At 37.1% G+C, this 24,917-nt stretch overlaps 1 protein-coding gene across 1 annotated transcript in view; it reads left to right on the top strand.

Moving 5' to 3' along the window:
• PKHD1 (PKHD1 ciliary IPT domain containing fibrocystin/polyductin) overlaps positions 1 to 24,917 on the top strand; it is a 463,584-nt gene that overhangs the window by 426,291 nt on the left and 12,376 nt on the right. The window contains 4 exon segments of the mRNA XM_050789247.1: positions 914 to 1,001; positions 10,007 to 10,114; positions 16,115 to 16,273; positions 21,841 to 21,960. Of these exon segments, the coding sequence (XP_050645204.1) occupies positions 914 to 1,001; positions 10,007 to 10,114; positions 16,115 to 16,273; positions 21,841 to 21,960 (475 nt within the window).

Here is a 24,917-nt window from a genome sequence, read left to right as displayed (position 1 = left end):
GTCTGTCTTTTAGAGTGTGTCATCACTGATCCAGATTTACAGAGTGCCCACTGTGTGCAATTTGTTGCACTTAAGAGCTTCTCACTACTTTCACAGTTTTCCTTCCACTTCACAGCCTGCCTTCCTTCTATTTTCTCTGGACATTCAGAATTTGATCAAGGGTAAAAATAAAATTCTGATACTTTTCCTCCCCAACCAAATTCTTGAAGCAGGTCTGTCACATCTTCTCTGAAATCTAGCCTTCACAAAGAAGTAGATCTACATCTGAAGAAGTTTTTCATATGTTAATGAAGGAACTTATGACATTATAGATACATTACAGTTTTATGTTTTTTTAAATAATCTCTCTTATATGTGGTTAAGTAAAACAAGAAGTTTCTGTGCTTAATTCTAATTTCAGGCTTTGCGTCCTGATTCTATTTTATCTTTCAGTATTTACAAAATTCACAGTGAACTATGATTGTTGAATTGGCTTTCTCCTACTTACAAATGCATCCCCTGACGTGTTTGCAGAGAGAAATCTGTGGCACTGAGGTCCACACTTGGAATCCTGTAAACTTTGATCTAGTCTGGCACTCGCCCGGCTCTCTCCTGTTTTCTTCTCTTTACCTTTCCTTTCTTATGAACCTTTAGCACATAGTACCATTCTTTTCTATAAACATAGTTTTCCTTTCCTCTCCTCACTGTTCTGCCCCAACTTGTCTTGCAATAATTTCCTTACTCATATATAAGTTAATTCTGATATATTCTTAACATGAGAAAGACAACATTTATTTATCACTTTCTTTCCTTTATTTCTACTGAATATGTTCTTTATAAAAGCATATATCTGAACCATCTTCTTTCCTAACTTCACAAAATTCTCTTCTGAATCCAACTTTTTCTTTCTCCCTCCTCCTATTCCCATTTCTAGAACCGAAGAGTGGAGTCCCTGGGGCCCCCTTCAGAGCCATGGACAATTTCAGCTTCCCTGGAAGGAGCATCAGACTCAGTGCTAAAAGGTAGGTAAAGTATCTGTAAATTTCAGGTATCTGTTACCACTTTATCTGCACATAAAATATTTGCACCCATTAGGAATTCATAGCAAAATTGGTAATACTGAATTTCTTCAGTAATTTGGAAGGAAACTCCTTCATTCCTAATCTACAGTATCAGTGTCTGTGAAAAGGAAGATTAGGCTGCCAGGAAATCCCAAAGTCACCACCTTTTCTCTCCCTTCCCTTTCACAATAAAGCAACATTTTCAACATATCTGTATCCTTAAGGTAGTGTAAGGAAAAGTGCATGGCATTTTTGGGTGAGTATCAAATCCTAGGTTTTCTGCAGTCCTCTCAGTGCCCCCATGACACACCCTTATTTGGTACAGTATTATGGACTGGGCCAGGGAGCAATTTACCAAGTACAGTATGATTTCTATGGGGAAATAGAAAGACTTGCTCTCAGTGGTATGAAGAATAAATGTGATGATAAATGCAAAAGCACCTGACCCATAGCAGCCCTCAGAGTTAGTTTTTCTCCTTTTGATCTTTGTCAATCCTCTTTTGCCTCCCTGTTCTATCCCAGAACCACTGCCAGCTCCACTTACTTTCCTTGAAGCTTGTTTATGTGAAAATCTATTTAAAATGCAGATTTCTACTAGGCCTAAGATAGTTTGGCTACATACTCTGCAGAAGGACCCAAGAATGTGCATTTTAGGGCCTGGTCTAGAGAGAAGCAAGCAGGTATAACATGGTTTTTATGGGAAAAATAGTTTCTGAGTTCTAAATTCCTATCTAACCCCCTCACACACAAAACCATTGAAATACACCCTACTCAAAGAGGCACATATTTCTTTATTATGAAATAGTTCAATCATTGTGTTTTTATTTTGTAAAACAGTACGATATGTTATCCACAGAAAATATGTTAAGGAGAATGTGTTTGCGAAACAGAATTAAGACAAAGGAGCCTCATGACTAAGAGAGATCAAGGGAAGAGGTAAAGTGAGAGAGGTGCTGGAGCCAGACAGACAACAGAGGACTTTGGGGACCACGGTGGGGAGTTTGGGCTGCACTCTCAGTGAGATGAAGAGCCGTTGGAGGTTTTAAGCAGGCCAGTTCCAGAGTCTGACTTGCATGTTTAGAGGACCACTCTGTTCTGTGGAGGGTGGATTGGAGAACCGCAAGAGTGAACCTCCTGAGCCAGTTAAAAAGTGATTGCAAAAGGCCAGGCAAGAGATGGTGGAGATCACAAGTGGATTAATTCAGAATGTCTTTCAGAAGTTGAATCAGCAGAATCTACTGGGAGCAAAGAAAACAAGGACTTAAGGACAACTTTTAGGTTTTGATTTTGTTATATTGGGTGGATATTGGTGTTATTTACTGAAATGGGGAAGACTGGATCGGGAGCAAAAAGCAAGAGTTTTTATGACGAGAAACACGGAAAGGTAAGTATAACCTGGCTGCTGGGCCAAATTAAGACTCAGGCCCTTTTGATTTCAGTTTTAAGGCAGCAAAAGCAAGAGGTTCTGTTTTACAATTAATATACTTTGTGTTCCAGGTGTCACAAGAGAGTTTTTTGTCCTCTTACCGGCCTCCCTCCAACATAACCCATACATTATTAGTCATGCTTCCTACCAGGAGCCTTCTCCCTATTGTGTGCAGTCAATCGCCCAACACATAGATCTCGCCTGACAGCCTCAAACTCTTCATGCATAGGGGTTGCCTCTCTGCACAAGCGGCCTCACAATGATCACAGCACCTTGAAATTCTTCCTCTGCTCATGGATAGGATTGTGTATTTCCTTCTCATCAGAGGGAGTCCCAATCATGCACAATATTACAGTCCAAGTCGGGGCTTCACCTTGAGGTGAAGAGAAATTCATTTTATGTCAACCTGATATAACCTAGAATAGGAGGGTTCAGTGGAACATTTTAAAATCATCTCCTATATTTGGATAGGGAGCCAGAGATTACAACAGTCTGAAAAAGAGGATCTGTTAAATTTCTTTAATCTCTCCCACTAGTTTCAATGGGAAAATTTTAAAAATGTCCCAAGAATCCAAACGGATTAAAAATGATTTTTAAGGTAGATGGAAAATATCCTCAGAAAGGAAAGCATTCACTCCCTTCCCCACAACTTCTAGGTCAGACAGTTTTCAAAAATCCTTACAGGGTCCCAGTAAAAGAATAGAGCCAATGGGTTTATCTTGACTCCTTGAATTCAGAATTGTTGAATAATTCTGACCAAGAGCTAGGACTCAAGCGAATCTCTGCACTAAATATTGTGTTGCTATTTTAGATGAGAAAGAATTGATAAATTCTTTGTGATTTCAAATATGATTTGAAAATAATGTTTTCAGGCTGGGCATGGTGGCTTGTGCCTGTAATCCCAGCACTTTGGGAGGCTAAGGCAGCTGGATCACTTGAGGTCAGGCATTTGACACCAGCCTGACTAACATGGTGAAACCCCGTCTCCACTAAAAATACAAAAATTAGCCGGGCATGGTCGGTGCGCTCCTGTAATCACAGCTACTTGGGAAGCTGAGGCATGAGAATCACTTGAACCCGGGAGGCAGAGGTTGCGGTGAGCCAAGATGGCACCACTGTACTCTAGCCTGGGTGACAGAGCAAGACTCTGTCTCAAGAAAAAAAGAAAATAATGTTTCAAAATATGCATACTATACAAAGAGATATATATCAGTAATGGTAAAATTTTTTTTAAAAAGAAAATAACAGTTATTTGTTTTAAGCACAGTTATCTATTATTACCATGATATTTGCCTATTATAATAGGGGAATAAGTAGGAAATCTTGTTAACTTTTGCAAATCCTTCTTTCTAGAAGTGTGATTTCAAGCACTGGCTTTTTATGCAGTTAGTATTGTAATTATAATGATGCATCCTATGAGATTTGCCAGTAACACATTGAAAGGAAGTTTCATACCAATAAATCACTGAAAATTATAAATTGATATGGTGTGTATGTACTTTTGTATAATTGGCCAAATATCCCCATTCTTATGCAAATTTGAGGATGTGTTTACCACTCTTCAAAAATTCGGTTTATGGGCCAGGCGTGGTGGCTCACACCTGTAATCACAGCGCTTTGGGAAGCCAAGGAGAGCAGATCACAAGGTCAAGAGATCAAGACCATCTTGGCCAACATGGTGAAACCCTGTCTCTACTAAAAATACAAAAATTAGCTGGGCATGGTGGCACGTGCCTATAGTCCCAGCTACTCGAGAGGCTGAGGTAGGAGAATTGCTTGAACCTGGGAGGTGGAGGTTGCAGTAAGCCAAGATCGCCCTCTGCATTCCAGCCTGGTGACAGAGTGAGACTCCATCTCACAACAAAACAAAACAAAACAAAATCAGCTTATCCAATTTCCTGTGCACCTCATGAATCGGGTAAGGCATTTCTGTTGGTTTTGTGTTGTCAAAATTTTTTTTCAGATTTGGAAATGACTCATGTGCCAACTCAAACATCAGCCTACCTGCAAAATCACTGACTTCCAAGAATAGGCCATGATTTTACAGTTATTTCTTGCTCTACTCTTGCTATGAGTCTAAGCTCATTCAGATGGTTCCCATAAAATATACAAAATGTTCAAATGGATAGGCATAAGTCAATCATAGATGTGCCTTGTTTTGCATTTATTATTGGCCTAAAACCATTCCTATCATATGGTGCACACTGCCTACTTTTTTTGATGACATTGTTCCTTAATTTTTTTGTTATTTGTCTCTTAAGAAACATATAAAATTGTTGTAATAAAGTCTCCAAGTTAATGAATAATCATTTGATGTTGTTTTCAATGAATTAATCTCAGATCTCAGTTTTTTTTTTTTTTAATGTCACCATTTAATTTAGCTTATACATTTTGTTTCTGGCAAAGCTACACCTCATCGATTCCAGAAAATGAAATTATCCCCTTCTAAAAATTCTCTTAAGGAGGGCGATTGACATCTCGTGATTAAACATTTCATAGCTTCAAAACCCTTACTTTTTAAAGCTTGCTTCAGCTTATTGCTTTCTTATTAGAACAATAAATTTTCCCACTCTCTTTTCAATTTGAATTTTTACTATTTTGACCTGTAATTTTTTTACTCTATCTACTTATTAAGACATCAAATGTTTTCCAGTGAGAACACATGGACACAGGGAACATAATGCATGTGGGGCTTAATACCTAGGTGATGGGTTGATAGGTGCAGCAAACCACCACGGCACACGTTTACCTGTGTAACAAACCTGCATGCTCTCTACATGTATCCCGGAATTTAAAATAAAATAAAATAATTAAAACAAACAAAAAACAAAACAAAACAACAAGACTCTAAATGTTTTCAGCCTGTCTACAAAAGTAATTTTCTACCAAACTTTGAGGTCTTGCTCTCCTCGGTACCCTCTCCACGTTCTCTTTATACAATCCAAATTTAAAGGCCCAGGTAATGTTGCATATTTTGTCAGAATCTCCCCATAGACTCTCCAGACTTTCCCTTCCACTTACACAATCTATCTTTTGTTCACTTTGTTGAAAGTAACACCTGTGTGGCTAACTCATATTTTTGCTTCTGGTCTTTTTTTTTTTAATGTGAGCAGTACAGTTAGAAACTTCTTGGGTTTTAAATCCCAAGGAATGAGGACAGACCAGAATGGTCCTTGTACAAATTTGTAGACACAAGGCATGTCATTAAGAAAGTAAGAAAATGAAGTGAATTTATCCAAGGTTGCCCAATGTGAAGATGAAATATTCAGAATTGCATTCCAAACTGCCTGTTTTGATGCTGTCATTCTGTTCATTTTTGGCACCATTTTGCTACTGTTGGCATTTTGGTATAGAAAGTGCTTAGGATATGTAACAGTCACTCACCTTCTGATCTTAAAATAATACAGCAGCATAAAAATATTAATTTTTAGCTTTTTTTCATGTTCTAGTAATATTTATGACAGATACTCTCACATGAATATTGGAACTCACCTCCCCATCATCTACTCCATATGTTACCCATGTTCTTCTATTCCTTACCCATACTCCAAACCATACTCACACTTATGCCTTATATTGCTCCTCCATACCTTATCCATACCTAGGACCCTACTTATACTCCATACCGTATGTATAGTCCATACCTTACTTTTTTTTTTTTTTTTTTTTTTGAGGCAGAGTCTGGCTCTGTTACCCAGGCTGGAGTGCATGGTGCGATCTCAGCACACTGCAACTTCTGCCTCCCAGGTTCAAGCGATTCTACTGTCTTAGCCTCCTCAGTAGCTGGAATTATAGGTGCCCATCACCATGCCTGGCTAAAATTTTTCTATTTTTCGTTGAGACGGAGTTTTGCCATGTTGGCCAAGCTGGTCTTGAACTCCTGACATCAGGTGATTCGCCCACATCGGCCTCCCAAAGTGTCGGGATTACAGGCGTGAGCCACCGTGCCTGGCCCATCCCTTACTTATATCCCATACCTTGCCATACTTCATACATTACCATACCCAGTACCTTACTCATATTCCATGCCTTACCCATATTCCATAACTTAGACATACTCCATGCCTTATTCACACTCCATACCTTACCCATAGTCTATACCTTACTCATATTCCATACTTTATACATTCTTCAGACCCTTACTCACACTTCATTTCTAACCCATAGTCCATATCTTACTTACTTATACTCTGTACCTTGCCACACTTTGCACATTATTCATACGCAGTACCTTACTTATGCTCCATGCCTTACCTGTTCTCCATACCTTCTCCTATATCATACCTTACTGAGACTTTATATTTTACTTTGTCCCACTCCTGACACTTATTGCACCTCATCTTTCATTATTTTTCTTTCAGTAACCTTAAGATATCATACCCCACCAGCTTAGAATCATGTTGTGGCTGTGCAAAGTGAATGAGGCATGAAACTACTTACTCTTTACTTACTCTTTATCTATCTATCTATCTATCTATCTATCTATCTATCTATCTATCTATTTATTTGTTATTATACTTTAAGTTCTGGGATACATGTGCAGAACATGTAGGTTTGTTACATAGGTATACATGTGCCATGGTGGTTTGCTGCACCCATCAACCTGTCATTTACGTTAGGTATTTCTCCTAATGCTATCCTTCCCCCTTGCTCCCCACCCCCCGACAGGCCCTTGTGTGTGATGTTCCCCTCCCTGTGCCCATATGTTCTCATTGTTCAACTCCCACTTCTCCCATGTGAGAACATGTGATGTTTGGTTTTCTGTTCCTGTGTTGGTTTGCTGAGAATGATGGTTTCCAGTTTCATCCATGTCCCTGCAAAGGACATTCATTCTTTTATATGGCTGCACAGTATTCCATAGTGTATGTGTGCCACATTTTCTTAATTCAGCCTATCATTGATGGGCATTGGGGTTGGTTCCAAGTCTTTGCTATTGTGAATAGTGCTGCAATAAACATACATGTGCATGTGTCTTTATAGTAGAATGATTTATATTCCTTTGGATATGTACCCAGTAATGGGATTACTGGATCAAATGGTATTTCTGGTTCTAGATCCTTGAGGAATCACCACACTGTCTTCCACAATGGTTGAACTAATTTACACTCCCACCAACAGTGTAAAAGTGTTACTATTTCTCCACATCCTCTCCAGCATCTGTTGTTTCCTGACTTTTTAATGATTGCCATTCTAACTGGTGTGAGATGAGATAACATTTACTCTTTTATTCCATGGACACCAAGCCACACTCAAGCCAACTAGCTCACTTGGATCAGTATTGTCACTATTACCTTTTTTTAAGAGACCCAATGGGAATGTGTGAGGACTATTCTGAGGGTGTCTTATATACACACATTTTTTTTATGTGTATGAGTCATGAAGTAGGGAAGAAATCACATGTAGTTTTCTGTTTTTAGCATACCCATGTCACCAAGATACCCTATTTTATATGATTGAAAGTTTCTCTTGAAGCCATTATGAAATACTACTTTTTAACTTCAGAAAGAATGCACCAAAAGCATTTGGGATAGATTATCTGACTTACTGTAAGTATTTCCTGGAGAAAAACAAAATAGCAACAACAAAACCATATCTGTATATCTCCTCTAAATCTTTTGTTCTGCAATTTAACTTCATATTCTTTTTCCTTTAGTAGACCGTCCTCAGTGAAAAGGCAGCTACAACCTTTATAAAAAGTGAATTTATATACTAAAGGACAATTATTTACAGATCTTCAATATCCTTTAACATTTATGGATCATAGTTGCACAAAAAAGTCCTTAATACTTTTAAAGATAACATCTCAACATGAACGATATAACAGTTTGCTAGTACGCATACCTAGGAGTGAGTGGGATAGCTGTGGGGATAATTTGGGCTGCAAAGGTATTTTAGAAACTATCTATCCTGCAGAAACCCATTCAGGTATCATTTCCTGGTAGTTGTGTAATCAATTCCGAAGTTGCTTGAGCCCAGCACCCCACCCCATCCCAAGGCCCCCAGCCAGTGTACTGTTTATTCCAGCTTGATCAGGGAGCCTGTCAATTGCATCTGTATATGTCATCATAGCTATTCTGAAGATATGATGAACCCTGGAGTAATGTACTGTACTTGGCAGCAACTGCCTCAGCTTTTGGGCACATATGCTTCAAATCTGAGAATATCATAGATATATATGGGAATCTTTGTAGAGATCTCTAAGGCAAGCTGGTATTTAACGCAAAAGTAAACCCATTTAGAACTAAAGCACTTTCCATTAGGCAATTTGGCGGCTGTTCTACGAGGCCAACTCACTGTGCTCTACGGACACATTTCGATTAAATGCTGCTTTGTATTCTTCCAAAGATGGGAACAATAAGGACGTTTGTCAAAGGAAAAACTGCAGCAAATGATTTCATGTTGAACATCTGTACTCTGCAGTTCATTGTTTGCAAGAGTTTATTGACCATAATTTTGATGCATATAGGTTTTGAAGAGTATAAACTGCATTTATCTTGGGCGCCTATCATTTATTTGAGTCTTGGCTTATTTATTTTCATTTTAGTGGGCATTTTATTTATTTTGGAGCTCAGAAGAGATGAAGTAAAAGATGTTTCTCAGAAAAGAAGTTTTAGTTAGCTCTGCAAAATTGATGAAGAAAGACAGTGTTTTCACAAAAAGATTAAGCAATTGAATTTAAAAATGTAACACTAAGCATATTATATCTATATGACACATTTCAGCCTTAGAGATCTCAAACCAACTTATTCATCATAATCCTTTGTCCACCGTGCCAATCATATTGACATTTCCAGAGTAAAGTCTAGCAGCTGTTAATTAGGCACATAATTTAGAGATGGTAGAGTCAAAAGATGATTAATGGTATTGTGAATGTGATACTGAGTTAAGCTGCCTTTTTTCACTTTATAAATGGATGATCTACTGTTAGAAGATGCAAGGTTTGTTTTGTCTTGTTTGCATAAATCAGAGTAGCTTTATCAGTCATGATTTAATAGATTGCCATGGTCCTGATCCCTTGGCCTAACTCTGCTGCCATATAAACTATAGATAACCTGAATAGAAGAAAGACAGACTGTAGAAACTGACCACCTAGAAAGATTATAGAATTTCTTTCTTTATATATTATACATTTAATAATAATATAGCCAATATATTGTAAAGAATGCAAACTTTGAAATCAGGTAGATTTGGGCTGTAACCCCAGTACCACGTAATTTAGTCTTTCATGAGCCTATTTCCTAATTGCTAGAATATAGATAATAGCATATTTTATAGGGTTGTTGTGTAGTTTGTAGGCAATCGTGTATATAAAGAACAGTGTCTGGCATAGTGAGCTTTCAGTATATGTTAACTGTTATTATACTGTCTTGGATCATGTGGTTCTAAGTCTTGACTAAGAAAAACCTGATGGATTAGATAACCTCTTGGAGTTAAAAAAATTGTCCTTTATTGTCCAAATGTCTGCCTTCACAGCAGACATGAAGACGTTGTTCTAGATTAGATAATAAACAGCTAATTTTTGCTTTGTGCTTCTTTGAAGGGTGCACCCAGGCAGAAACTCAAGATGGTTATGTGAGCTTCTACAACTTGGCAGTCTTGATCTCTGGGTCAAACTGGCACTTTATTTTTACTGTCACTTCTCCTCCAGGTAATTTTATACAATGTGCTTTTATTCTCTGTTTTCTTTTCTTTCTTTCTTTCTTTCTTTCTTTCTTTCTTTCTTTCTTTCTTTCTTTCTTTCTTTCTTTCTTTCTTTCTTTTAAGAAGACAATCCTTTCTCCCTTTTGGGAATAGCTACTATAATGAATAAGAAGTCATCGTAGTTTAGAAAATAAATTCACTTGACTGTATCATTAAGCTTGAGAAGAAAGAGCACATGTAAAAATAGAAACCTCAGGATACTCCTGGTGAGCAAGGAACCAAATGTACATTTCCTCCTCAACATTGAAGTTTACTTTCAGTGTTCTACTTGTTTTTTTCCTTTATTTACTTACATGACATTTGGTTGGATATTAATAGGAGAATGTTAATGTATAAGAAAGAGAGTCATGGGATCTTGAAATTTTAACTTTGGGTCCTGTCCTCCTCAACCCCCCGCCAAATGGGGACAATACCCGTCAACATCCTGGCACTTCAGAATAAGGGGTGTGTAAATTACGCATTTGATCCAGTTCTTTTTGACAAAATATGGAAAAAAACACCCTCTGATGTATTAAATGTGACTCTCTTGAAAATATATAATGATCATTTGTCAACATGTTATTTAACTCACTAATGAGGAAATCAGAAGACAAGAAAACTAATTAAAAGAGCATTTGGGAGATAGTTTTCATATAGCCCAAGAAGAAATGTTGGAATAAGTTTGCAACGGATACAGGGCAATAAAAGCAAAATTTTGATAGTCCGATGTTTACAGATATCATTTGCATCCTTAACTGTATAAAAATTGTTTCAGCATATCAATCTTCTACAAATAAACATGTCTGAGTCCTAATAAATAATAAATAAATAAATAATAAATAGTAAGTGAAATAAATGTATGTTTGAGAGAACTTAATAAAACATTCAATGGGCCTTTTGAAAATGTTCCAGTATGACACTGATAAGATCTGTAATCATAATCATTTTTCCTTTAATTCTAAGTTTTGGATTTTTTTTTATTTTTATTTTTTTGAGATGGAATCTCGCTCTGTCACCCAGGCTGGCGTGCAGAGGCATGATCTCGGCTCACTGCAACCTCCACCTCTCAGATTCAAGCAATTCTTCTGCCTCAGCCTCCTGAGTCGCTGGGATTACAGGCATGCACCACCACACCCGGCTAATTTTTGTATTTTTAGTAGAAATGAAGTTTCACCATGTTGGCCAGGCTGGACTTGAATTCCTGACCTCCTGATCCGCCTGCCTCCGCCTCCATAAGTGCTGGGATTACAGGCGTCAGCCACCACGTCCAGCCTGGATTGTTTTTTGACAAAAAGACTATCTTCTGGGGTCAGATAATATTATTGCTCCCTGGCTATATGATCATTATCTCTTATATGCTATTTAAACCAGTTTCGTGTTCTTCCTGATTTCTTCATTAATGAGATAAATAACCTGTTGACAAGTGCTCATTATATGTTTTATGAGAGTCACATTTATACTTCAGAGGATGATTGCTTAAATACTTGTTAAAAAGAATAAAGTCACATAAGCAATTTACACACACTTTATGTGTCAAAGTGTCCTGATATAAGTACAGGTTCATAACAAATGTGTAGTGTCCTTGACCGTGGGATTCCCAGTTCCCAGGCATTGTGCCATAACCTTGAGTTTTTGAACGGATATGTTTTAAAGGGTGAGACAGGCAGGAATGCATATTTTGTTCCAGATTTGTCTGACATTTAAAAGGCCTTTGTCCTTTAATTACCTCAGTAATTAATTAAGACTAACCAAATACGTTATCAAGTTCATTTTAAAGAAGAGGTTGTAAAACCAAATGCGAGACAGAAATTTCTGGGTAACTCCTGTAATTCTGAACTAGTCTTGGTGTTCACACTTAGTAGACTACTGCTTTATTGTAGTTTCTACTGACAGCCTGTAAAAACAACTAACTGAAGAATCATCTGGAAAGTTTTCCCTTAGTGTTTTTCACTGAATTATTCTCCATAATTTTCAAGATCAAGTCTAAGATGAGACTCTTTCAGATGAGATTTATAAAAGTTTAAATTCAGAGACAATAAATGGAGGATAAAAAGAAAGGAAAAATAGTAAAGACATGCACTTCTGTGACCCCTTATAGACATCATGCTGAGTAATGGTACATGTCCAGAGAGTAACTCCTTGTTTCCAAGTATATCAATTTCAAGTGTTAGAATGTTTGGGAAAGCAGCGTATATTCACACATTTCAGCTAATCAATGAAATTTCTTATTTCTAATAGGCTTCAAAATAATAGGTCTGTTAAGCATTCTTTTATGTTATTGTTGGTTCTTTTGTTGTTTTTTTTTGTGTGTGTTTGTTGTTGTTGTTGTTGTTATTTTTAGAGAGGGTCTCACTCTGTCACCCAGCACCCAGGCTGGAGTGCAGTGTCTCAATCATGGCTCATTGCAGTCTCGACCTCCCAGGCTCAAGTAATCCTCCTACCTCAGCCTCCCAAGTATCTAGGACTACAGATGTGTGTGCCACCATACCCAGCTAATTTATTTTATTTCATTTTTTGGTAGAGATGGGATCTTACTATGCTGCCCAGGCTGGCCTTAAACCCCTGGGCTCATGCTGGCATTACAGGCATGAGTCCCCATGCCTGGTCTGTTTTTTCATTCATTCATGAATCAAGCAGAGAATTTGCAATCATTTCCACTATTTTCCCTCATCTCTCCAATATCTTAGAGAGAGGAAGAAATTATTATTCCTATTTTAGAAATACAGAAAATAGATCTGCCCAAGTATTTACGGAATCTTCTTAAGTCTGATATATTATCAAATCCAGCTCATTTATCACTTCTAAACTTCCTGAGACACTGCCAGGAGATAAGGGTTTCTGTAAGTTTGTAGTACTGACTTCGTAGCCAGCCTTTCCACATTCACTATCATTATCATGGTGTAGGCTGTGGCTTTTCTGACCATTTCTTGGTGTCATGGGGTTCTCAGGAGGCCCTCAGGGGCTGCTGGGCTGAGAAGAGATTAATGTAACCAGGTGTCACCCACAAATACCCCCCACCACCTTCATCACACATCCACTTAACCAGAGAAACTCTACCTGTGGTTGCCAATTCGTTGGTTGCAATATTCTCCCTCCAGAAATTCACATGGCTCACTCAACTCATTCAGATTTCTTCTCAATATCTCCTCCTCAAAGAGGCCTCTTTTAGATCACTCAGTCTATACCATCCCCAATCCTCCCCACACCTCCAGCCATTCTGTCTCATAAACTCACTTTAGTTTTCTTTATGAACGTATCACTCCCTGGCTTTATAGTATCTATGTATTTATTTGTTTGTCTACTGTCTGTGTGCTGGGTCCTCCACTGAGACCAAAGTTCCAAAGGGACAGAGATTCTGCTTAGTCTGGCATTATATCCCAAGGGTGTAGTAAAGCCTGGTGCATCATAGCTACAAATAAATATTTGTTTATGAATAAGTGAATATATTCAGATTATTTTTAAGATTGCAGATTTAGAAAATGTTCTGCTGCTAAGGTAATTGAGAGCCAGTGGTTTCCACCCTTGCATTTAGATAATCTCACCTGGTCGCCCTGACTTTAGCTTCTCTGTCATTTTTGTGTTCTATACAAAAATGGACTGACTATATTTTATGTGGCTAATGTCACTTCTCTGTTTAGAATCTCCCTTTCTAGGCTGGGTGGTGTGACTCATGCCTGTAATTCTGACACTTCGGGAGGCTAAGGCTGAAGGATAGCTTGAGACCAGGAGTTCAACACTAGCCTGGACAACATAGCAATACCCCACCTCTACAATAAATTAACAAAAAATTAGCCAGGCATGGTGACACATGGTTGTAGTCCCAACCACCTGGCAGGCTGAAGCAGGAGAATCATATGAGCCCAGGTGTTCAGGGCTACAGTGAGCTATAATCGTGCCAGTCATTGTACTCAAGTTTGGGTGATAGAGACAGACGCTTTCTCTATTAAAAAAAAAAAAAAAAAAAAAAAAAAAAAAAGCCTCCTCAGATACTTCCCCCCTCCAGGATGCTTTCCCTAATCATATCAATGGAAAATAAATATCCAAAGCAATTGATTTGCATTATTCTAGTGGCATGTGTAACATCCTGATTTGCTTAACAAATGTTTGTTATGTGTATCTTATTTCATTTACTAGCTTGTAAATATCTTAAGAATGGGAACTGGTAACTTATCAACTTGATCAAGTAAACAATTACTGAGCAATCATTGAAAAATGGATAAAAGTGTAAAGAATTTAGTTTTTACTTCTGTAAATCCCAAGTAAAATCTGTTCTCCCATCTCTAGGCCTGATTGAGCTTATTCATATGCCCATAAAAAGCAATTAATTGGTAACAAACAAGCCAAATATGGCTCAGATACATGATGTATACAGAGGAGATTTTGTTTTAGTAGCTTTGGGACCAAGTCAGTCAGAAGTTAAGAGATTGAAGATCTGACTGTGACTTCCAGTAAAATTGTCAGTGAAAGCACAGCAAAGAAAAACATGGTGTTTCCTTGAGTACATAAAATAAAAACTCTTTTTGCCTGAGTTATGTGGATGAAAGCAGAAGTTTGAAGTTTGCTTGTTTGTTTTGAATAAGCTGCTTTAAAAATGCTGGCTGTAACTGTTCATAAGCAAGTTTTTTCAAAAATAAACCTGTTTGTATTGAGATATGATTGACATATGATAAACATATTGAAAGCATACCATTTGATATATTTTGATGCATGTCTACTCCCATGAAAGCATCTTCATAATTAGAATAATGAATATATTCATCACACCCAAAATTAAAGGCAAGTTTTAAAACCATTTATTTTAAAAATTAATGTACTATAAAATTGACATTTTTGTACATGGTTTTATTAATTCAAATACATGTATAGATCTATGTAACCATCCCCACAGTCAGGATAAGGACCATTTCATCACCCCAAAAATCTGTCCTCACATACATATAGCCTTTCTCCACCATTCATCCTTGGCAACCACTGATCTGTACTTTATCTCTATAGCTTTGTCTTTTCTACAGTGTTATAGGAATGGAGTCCTATAAGTATGTACCATTCAGAGATGAGCTTCCCTTACTCAGCATAATGCCTTTTATGTTCATTCTAGTTGTTACAGGTTATCAGTTGTGTGTTTGTTTATATTCTTTTTTCTCTCCTTACTTTCTTTTTTGGCTGAGTGGTTTTCCTTGTCTAGATAAACCATAGTTTGTTTATTCACTCCCCTGCTAAAGGACATTTAGGTTGTTCCTGGGTTTTACTATGTATAGAGCTGCTATAAACATTTGTGTATGGGTTTTTATGAAGATAGGTAGCTTTCTTTTTAAGATTATTTTATGCCTCATTTCATAAATAATAACGGGATGAGAAATTTTTCTGTCTCCAAAAATGGGAGGAGTTTCAGATGAATTTTTAGAGAGTTGGACTCTCTCAACAGGAGGATGCAATCTTGCCCCATCCTTCATGGCCAGTGGTTCTATCTGCCATTGTTCTATTCCTAGTTTTCCAGATCACATAACTCTCTAAGACAATCCGGTGGTGCAGTAGGAGTCCCTATGCCCCTGTTTTGATGTGTTATATGGCACGTATTGAGTACATACATACATCAGAGCAAGTAATTTCACACATTCTGGAGCTGAGAATATTTTTGTTCCAATTAGTGAAACATGAGTGAAAGAAGCTGAAATTTTGCAATGGTATGGAAGGTAGGTCTGAAAATTAGAAGAGAGAATTGGAAGAATTCTCAATCAGTAATTGACAGAATTGGAAATAACTGTTATGTGTTAATGTTGGAATCTCATGATTCTCTAGCAATATAAATCTTGGATTTATAATTTATTTATTTATTAAATTCAATGAATATATATTGAATACCTACTATGTCACAGATACTATTATAAATGTATTTATTTTTACTATATTTTAATTATATTAGCATCTTATTAACATATCATTGAAACGTCTTCTTTTCCCCCCATAGGAGTCAATTTTACAGCTCGATCCCAGTCATTTGCTGTCTTGCCTGTGACTAGGAAGGAGAAGTCGACCATCATCCTGGCTGCTTCCCTGTCCTCTGTGGCTTCATGGCTGGCTCTGAGCTGTCTGGTGTGCTGTTGGCTTAAAAGAAGCAAAAGCAGAAGTATGTAGATTTTTTTTTAAATTTTGGAATGAAAATTTCTGAAAAACAAAGTCATCATGCATAACATATTAATGATTCTTTTTCTTTCCCCAAAGACAAATTTTTGTGAGCTTCTCTAAAATATAAAATTACACAAAGCCAAATTGTTCAATTAATACATTAGAGAAAAGGATTGCCTAATCTTGAGTAATAATAGCAATAATCATAAAACCTCATGTTTACTAAATACTATGGAACACATTCTGAGCACTTCAGATAAAGGAATTTCTTTAATCTGCACAACAACCCAATGAGGTGGGTGATAAATATTGTGCCTGTTATTATGTATGTAGAGAAAGAGGGACAAAAAGGGTAAGTCACCTGCCCAAGGTCTCAAAATCATGAAGAAGCCAGGCAGTTTGGCTCTAGATGGCATTCTCTGAAACACTATACTCCATTGCCAGCTGAGCCTTCAAAAAGTGAGTTAAAGAATCAGGGAAAACCAGCACTTTGAGAGGCCGAGGCGGGTGGATCACCTGAGGTTAGGATTTTGAGACCAGCCTGGCCAACATGGTGAAACCCCATCTCTACTAAAAATACAAAAATTATCTGGGCGTGGTGGCAGGCGCCTGTAATCCCAGCTACTCGGGAGTCTGAGGCAGGAGAATTGCTTGAACCCAGGAGGTGGTGGAGGTTGCAGTGAGCTGAGATTGTGCCATTGCACTCCAGCCTAGGTGACAGGACCGAAATTCTGTCTCAAAATAAATAAATAAATAAATAAATAAATAAAATAAAATAAAAAAGAATCAGGGGAAAATGTCATCTTCTCCTCTTCTCCTTTAAAATGGGAGAGGGCTTAGTGTTTTTTGTTTTTGTTTTTTTTTCAGCATAGAAATTAAGTATGTTCCTAAATATTTCCCAGAAGTGGATGCTATTTTTTAATATTTTAAAGCTGGAGACTTGTAGTCACTGAGGGAAAGAGGCTTTGTAAATGAAGCTTCTTTCTATCTTAGAGTGGAGGAGACAGGTGAGCAGATCAGGCATTGGCAAATTCCTTATTCCACCCATTCCTCCAACCCTAGACCACCCAATGAGTGGAAGAAATATTTGTGTTACTAGGAGGCCCTACAAAACCAAAGTATAAGCAAGAGTGAAGTTTAAAAGAGGGAAAATAAAGAGAGACAAAGACAAAAGATCAAAATAAAGGTGAGAGAAAGTAGCATAGTCCCACTACTACAACATTCACTGGGCTTGGAACTCTGAGAGATGCTTGGGAAAGGAAGCTCCACTGGATACATTTTCTGTATTTGAACTGAGCTACAGCCTGGTATCCCTGCTTCTCTCTTCATCCTGTTGATCTGGACTGGACTAACTACAAGGCAGCTCCTTGTCTTTCTAAAGAAGAATGGGATCTTGACCTTGTTCTGCTTTGTGTTGCTGTGATTTGCAGTTTTTTGTTTTTCCTTCTTAAAGTTCTGTCTACATTCAGTGTGTGTAGTACTGTCTGCTTGTAAGTAGAATTTTCATAAATTTTTATCTCATGTAATCCCGTGAAGTAGGTGATTTGATTCTCGTCTTCCATATTGTATCTAAACCAAGCAGCCATGCAGGGGTCTCTCCCTAAGGTCTAACCTCACTTTTAATCCTAAGCTCTAGAGATGGCTTTTTCTAACTCCTAAGCTCTGCTAACTCCACTTTTGATCTCCCAGCCCTAGACGTGGCTTCTTCCTGCATTTACAAATATATCTATTACTTCAGTGTCTTACTGTTGCTCTTTCAACCTTTCAATATCTGTGGACACATTACCTTGTATGATATCCCCATATTTTCCTTACTGGGCACAGACTCCTAACTATGTTAAACAAACAAAAAAGATGTAAAGAAATTACAAGGAACTTTATGAAAGTTTTACAGTAGTCAGATCTGTATAAGTGATTTGTATTTCCTTCTTTATACCTTCTGTATTTTATATTTATTAAGTTTCTAAAATTAGCATTCATTTCTTCAGAATCAGAAAAATATATTGTTCCATGACTTACTCATAAAAAAGGATACTCTGGTTAAGCTATATGCTCTCTGTGTCTGTCTTTTTCAATTTGGGTCTAAGGATCTTGTTGTACTTTCAATGATTGTTGAGAATCTAAACAACTTTTGTCTATGTGAGTTCTATATCCATTAGTATTTCCAAATTAGAAGTTTAAACAGAAAATTTTAAATTTACTCATTACCTTATTTTAAAATAATATATGCATTGCATGTAAACATAACATTTTAAATTAAAAAGTTGTAGTTTCAAACAATATATAGTGAAAAGAGTGTGGTATTCTTACAAATCTCTTTAATGTCTTCCTTAATGGGCAGCTGGAATCTCTTGGCAGCTTCTGTATTCGACCTATTGCAATATATTGTTTTTGCTGAAGTATATGAAGAAAACCAGCCTCAGTCAGATACACTGTAGAAAAGGCATGAGCATTTTAATAGCCTTTACAGATAATAGTGGACATTCTTCTTTCCTACTGCACCCAGACTTGACAAGAAGTAGTTACTTAAAGTGCCATCTCAATGTCCTTTTTGTACTTTGTTACATGAAAATCCACCAGTCTCATCATATACTTTGAATGGAGCTTTCATCCATGCGTTATGCCTTGACCATTTTGAAAATATTGTTTCATGGAGTCGTGAAGATCTTCTCGACATTGACATATTTTATTCTACTATTCAAAAAGATCACATTTGTTAATAACATGAATCATTAAGAATTAGAAACCTGTGACGCTCATGTAGTTCATACAAGTTTTCCCAAATTCCAAGTTTCCCATGAAAGCTTGAATTTTATCACTGGCAACAAACATCGTAAGTTGTTTCTGTTTTACAAGCTCACTTCATTCATTTGAGAAAAAATGAAATCTACCAAATACACAAGTATGAATAACCATAATTTCTCAATCACGTTTTCAAGCTCTTTCAAGTAAAAATGGTGTTCCATGAAAAAATAGCTAGTTCAGCTCAAAATTCAATTGTAAAATTGCTTTTTCTTGGGAAAAATCACATATGGATTTTAAATAAAATTTAATTCTCTTTACTGCTTTATCAAAGATATTCTTAAGTAAAATTGACTTTTGTCTTTTCTCTTCTTGTTGGATTTTTGTTTTGTTTTGTTTTACTGTGATTTTATTTCAGGGTATATCTCTCCTGATCATGCCTATCCAAAAATATATACCTTGTGGTTTTTACTTGCATTTCTCTAATGATTAGTGATGATGAGCATTTTTTTCCACATACTTTTGGCCACATGTATGTCTTCTTTTGAGAAGTGTCCATTCACGTCCTTTGCCCATTTTTTAAAATGGGATTGTTTGCTTTTTTGATTTAAATTCTTATAGATTCTGGATATTAGACCTTTGTCAGATGCATAGTTTGTTAATGTTTTCTCTCATTCTGTTGGTTGGTTGTCTCCTCTGTTGGTAGTTTCTTTTGCTGTGCAGAAGCTCTTTAGTTTAATTGAGTCCTGCTTTTTTTGTTTATGTTTTTGTTGAATTTGCTTTTGGAGGCTTCATCATGAAAACTTTGTCAAGGCCTATGTTCGTAATGGTATTTCTTAGATTTTCTTCTAGGGTTTTTACCATTTTGGGTCTTACATTTAAGTCTTTAATCTTGCATATAGTGAAAGGAAAAGGTCAAGTTTCATTCTTCTGCATATGGCTAGCTAGCTATCCCAGCACCGTTTATTGAATAGGAGTCCTTTCCCCATTGCTTGTTATTGTTGGCTTTGTTGAAGATGAGATGGTTGTATGTGTGCAGCTTCATTTGTCTATTTGTCTATTGGTCTGTTGTCTATTTGTCTATTATTTTGCCAGTACCATTCTGTTTTGGTTAGTGTACCTTTGTAGTATAGTTTAAAGTCTAGTATGTAATAAGATACCATCTCATACCAGTCAGTATGGCAATTACTAAAGTTAAAACAGTAACAGATGTTGGCGAGGTTGTGGAGAAAAGGGAATGCTGATACACTGTTGGTGGGAATGCAAATTAGTTCAGCCACTATGCAAAGCAGTTTGGAGATTTCTCAAAGAACTTAAAACAGAAGTTTTCAACTCAGCAGTCCCATTATTGGGTATATACCCAAAAGAATATAAATCAGTCTACCAGAAGGACACATGCATTTGTAGGTTTATTGCAGCACTATTCACAATAGCAAAGACATGGAATCAACCTAGATGCCCATCAAAAGTGGACTTAATAATGAAAATATGATACATACATACCATGGAATAGTATGCAGCCATAAAAAGAATGAAATCACATCCTTTGCAGCAACATTGATGCAGCTGGAGGCCACTAAACTAAGTGAATTAATGCAAGAACAGAAAACCAAATACTGCATGTTGTCACTTATAAGTGGGAGCTAAACATTGGGTACACATGGACACAAAGAGAGGAACAATAGAAACCAGGGCCTACTTGAGTGGGGAAGGTGGGAGGGGGGTAAGGGTTGAAAAACTATCTGTTTGGTATTATGTTCACTACTTGGGTGATGAAATCATTTGTACACCAAACCCCAGTGACATGCAATTTACCTGTAACAAACCTGTACATGTACCTGCTGAACCTAAAATAAAAGTTGAAAAAGAAAAAAAAGATCTACTTCCCACCCATAACTTCCTCTTTTTCATGCCATGTCATAGCATTACTTTGCCATATTACAAATTTATTTGTTTATCCTCTGCCATCCAAACTAGAATAAAAGCTCTATCAGGGCAAGGATCAGATCTTTTTTACTCATCATAGTATTCCCAGAGCCTTAAACAGTGCCTGACATGAGGAATGTAAATATATTTTAGATGAATGCATTTATTAAGTAGATGAATAGAAGATGAAGTACCTCTTCAGCCAGGGATAGACTAAAGATATACAGTCTTCAACTAAAAGCCCCGCTCATCTTGCATTCGGTGGCTTGTACTGGTCTCAATTCCTTGGTATTGATATCATACTGTAATTACACAGGTTGTTAACAATGGAGAAGACTGGGTGAAGATGCTTGTATCCTCCCTGTACATTTCTTGACAACTGCCTGTGAATCAATATTCATTTCAAAATTAAAGACTAAAAAGTATTAATAATATTCTGTCACTAGCTAATCAGTTCTGTCCAACAGAAGTATAACATGAGCCACACATGCGAGACACATATATAATTCTCTAGTAGCCCTTTAATATATCAATAATGTTATTTCAACATGTAATGAATATAAAAATATTGGGTAGTTTACACTTTTTTGAAAATTGACTGTGTACATTATACTTACAATACATCTTAATTTAGCTAGCAACATTTTAAGTGATCAGTAGCCACATGTGTCTGCTATTTGTATAGTTTTATACCATAATGTTGGTGGTCAGTATATAGGATTTTATGGCATTATTTCTTGAACTCTGAATATGTTATATGCATTCTATTGCATGTATATGATAATTATGGGACAAGGATACATACAAGGGAAACACCTAAATGCTGATGGTCCCACTTACAAATAAAAATGTTCTTTTTGTCTGAACAAAAAAACCGCTTCTTTTTCTCCATTAATACAGAAACAAAACCTGAAGAGATTCCCGAATCCCAGACTAATAATGAAAATAATCCTATCCACACCTCATCCAAATGCCGAGAATCACAAGGGCCCAAAAAAGAAGACACTGTGGTGGCAGAAGGTAAGCTTAGAGGTGGAGATGATCCCCACAGGACAGACCCGTTGTGGACCGACTGAGCCTCCCTCTCCTTCAGCTGTGTTTCTGAAGCAATTTCGTTTGTAGCCCCTTCTTAGTCTTTGTTACTTTCCTTCAAAGAAATATCGCAGCAGAAAAATACACAGATCTGGCTGGTTCACTCATCTATTCACCAATTATTTGAATTGATGCATATACTTTATATATATATACATATATATATATATATGAAGATTATCGGTTTAACATTTGAGTTCGTTACATAAAGGGGAAACCAGAGTATAGGCATATAATCTTTCCTTTAGCTATTGCAAAGCTGCCAATTTGGCAACATTATTGAATTTGGGAAAGAAGAGTACAGTTGCCAAATACAACTATGCAAATTAGATTGAGTACAGGACCCTCGACACATGAGTCAGCTTTGTTAAGCTGTGCTTTGTTGTTTAGCTGTACTTTCAGCAAAATGTATTATTTGCCTCCGTGGTGTGTTATGCCAGATGATATTACTTGTTATATTGTTAAATTGCCATTAGAATTAGTGCCAGACAGAGAAAAGATAAGCATTTGCCTGGGATGAATGCTTTGCCCTTATCTGACTAAGAATGTTGCAAATAGAAAGACTGGGCAGAGCACAAGATGGCTTTGCCAAATATAGGTATGATACATGAAAAATATTCATATAATTTCCCTAGGCCTGAAACATTTAAAAACATGTACTCTAAAGAGTCAATTATCATATTTTCTGCTTCAAAAGGCTTACCTGTCTTAGTGGTTCTGAATGTGTGTTTAAGCAAAAAATAGCCCAATGTTATTCTGCCTCTAAGTAGCTGAGTAAGATCTTTCATGTGTGTGTGTGTGTGTGCGCGCGTGTGCACACGCATGAGCATGAGTGTTTTATCTGTTTGCTTGTTTGTATATCTTTCCATGAAGGAAATAAAAGTTTGTTTGTTTTTTTCAATTTTCCCAACATATTAGCCATACTCCAGTTCCTGGACCTGCACCAAAAGGTGGTAGAGGGTGTGGGGGTGTAGATGGGAGTAGTATTGAAAAAAATAGAGAGAGAGAGAAGGGGATGGGAATTATCTGAAGATTCCATCCAAGATTATTCTAATTTTGCTTTTTAGAAGCCTCTTGACCATATTATTGCATGTAAACTCAGGACAGGTGTTTGAACCCTGCCATCTGAATAGCTCTTCGTATTCAGCTGCCATCTACAGAGAATGGCAGGAGTGGTACTAATCTCTCTCTTAATCTCATATGGCTATCTTTGTGAATCTCAGTGGCCCGCTTAAATTAACTACATTACGCAGTCTACAGTGCCTAACTGTTTTATTAAGGAACATTTTTTATGTGATGGTTTATTAATAAATTAAGAATGAGACAGGGACAAGACTCTCTGGAAAAGTTTAGATTGAAGAGAGGGGAGCATCAAAGAGGCCATTTTATTAGGACATACAAGTTAAAAATAGAAAGATGTGTTATCCGAATCCTCCTCTGGGGATCACAGCAGATTTGTTTCCTTATCTTCTAAGCTTTGTACAAATCTGAAGAGTATCGTTTTGAAGACAAATAATGAGGCATCTCCTGCTTTTCTTTGGAAATTATTACCAGCTATGAAACACCTAATTATTGGTAACTTTACATACATTTTGTTTTATTCTGTTATTGCCATGGCACTTTAGTTTCTCTTTTCCCTCTGTGTTTTTAAGCTTTTAACATTTGCTGATAAAGTGACTGACTGTTTCTGTCTTCAGCACTTTGCCTTCACTAAGCACTACCACAGCACTTAGGATGATTGAGCTGTTGGAACCGAGCATGACTACTAGATTCAGATTATAAATTTACCACATTACAGCTTTTACCAAAAATTGCATGGATACAGTCAGGATGCCAGAAAATTGTGATGGGGGAAGAAGAGAGTAAAATATACATCCCTCCTATTTTACTGTCACCAGGGTTTTTGATATCAAGAGCCATCTAAGCCCTCTTTTAAAATTCATATCTGCTAATGTCACTCTTCTACTCATGAAATTTAATGAATTCTCATTGTCAGTTGGAGAATCAGGATAGTGTGACATAAGAGCATAGAACCCAGAAGTCCAACAGACTGAGTTTAAATCTGACTCCCTGTTGACAGACTTTGTGGCCTCAGGTAAGACAACTAACTTCTCTGTGTGTTTCAGTGTCCTCATCAGTAACATGGCCCTAGTGGTACTGGCCATAGTTATGGTTATGATACAGAATAAGTGAATTACTGTCAGTAAAGAGCACAGAACAATTTCAGGCATACTATGTGGGCTATATATGTGTTATTTATTATTGGTTTAGAAAATGTTATTTAAGATTCAAAGCCCTCTAAGCCTTGACTCTATCCAATATTTCTAACCTTATATTGGGTTTTCCTCTCTTGCCCATGCTTACCCTCACCACACTAACTCATCCATCCCGGGATTAGTCTAATATCTCCTTGCTCATTTACTTGCAGTTTCTTCCAGTTGGATGGTTTGTCTTCACCTGTTAAAACCAGCTCAAGTTTTAAGCAGTAGCTGAGGTGCCTTTTTTTTTTTTTTTTTTCAGAATGTTCACAACACAAAGAAATGATAAATGTTTGAGGTGATGAACATGGTCACTACCCAGATTTGATCATTATACATTGTATACATGTATTGAAATATAACTCTGGGCTGGACACAGTGGTTCACGCCTATAATCCCAGAACTTTGAGAGGCCGAGGCGGGAGGATCACCTGTTTACAGGAGTTTGAGACCAGTCTGGTCAACATGGTGAGACCCTGTCTCTACTAAAAATACAAAAAATAGCCAGGCTTGGTGGCATGCACCTGTAGTCCCAGCTACTCAGGGGGGCTGAGGCAGGAGAGTCGCTTGAACCCGGGAGGCAGAGGTTGCAGTGAGCCGAGATCGCACCACTGCACTCCAGCCTGG

The sequence above is a fragment of the Macaca thibetana genome, chromosome 4 (assembly GCF_024542745.1).
Source record: "Macaca thibetana thibetana isolate TM-01 chromosome 4, ASM2454274v1, whole genome shotgun sequence".
NCBI classification, from domain to species: Eukaryota; Metazoa; Chordata; class Mammalia; order Primates; family Cercopithecidae; genus Macaca; species Macaca thibetana.
This window is presented reverse-complemented; position numbering and strand designations above follow the sequence as displayed.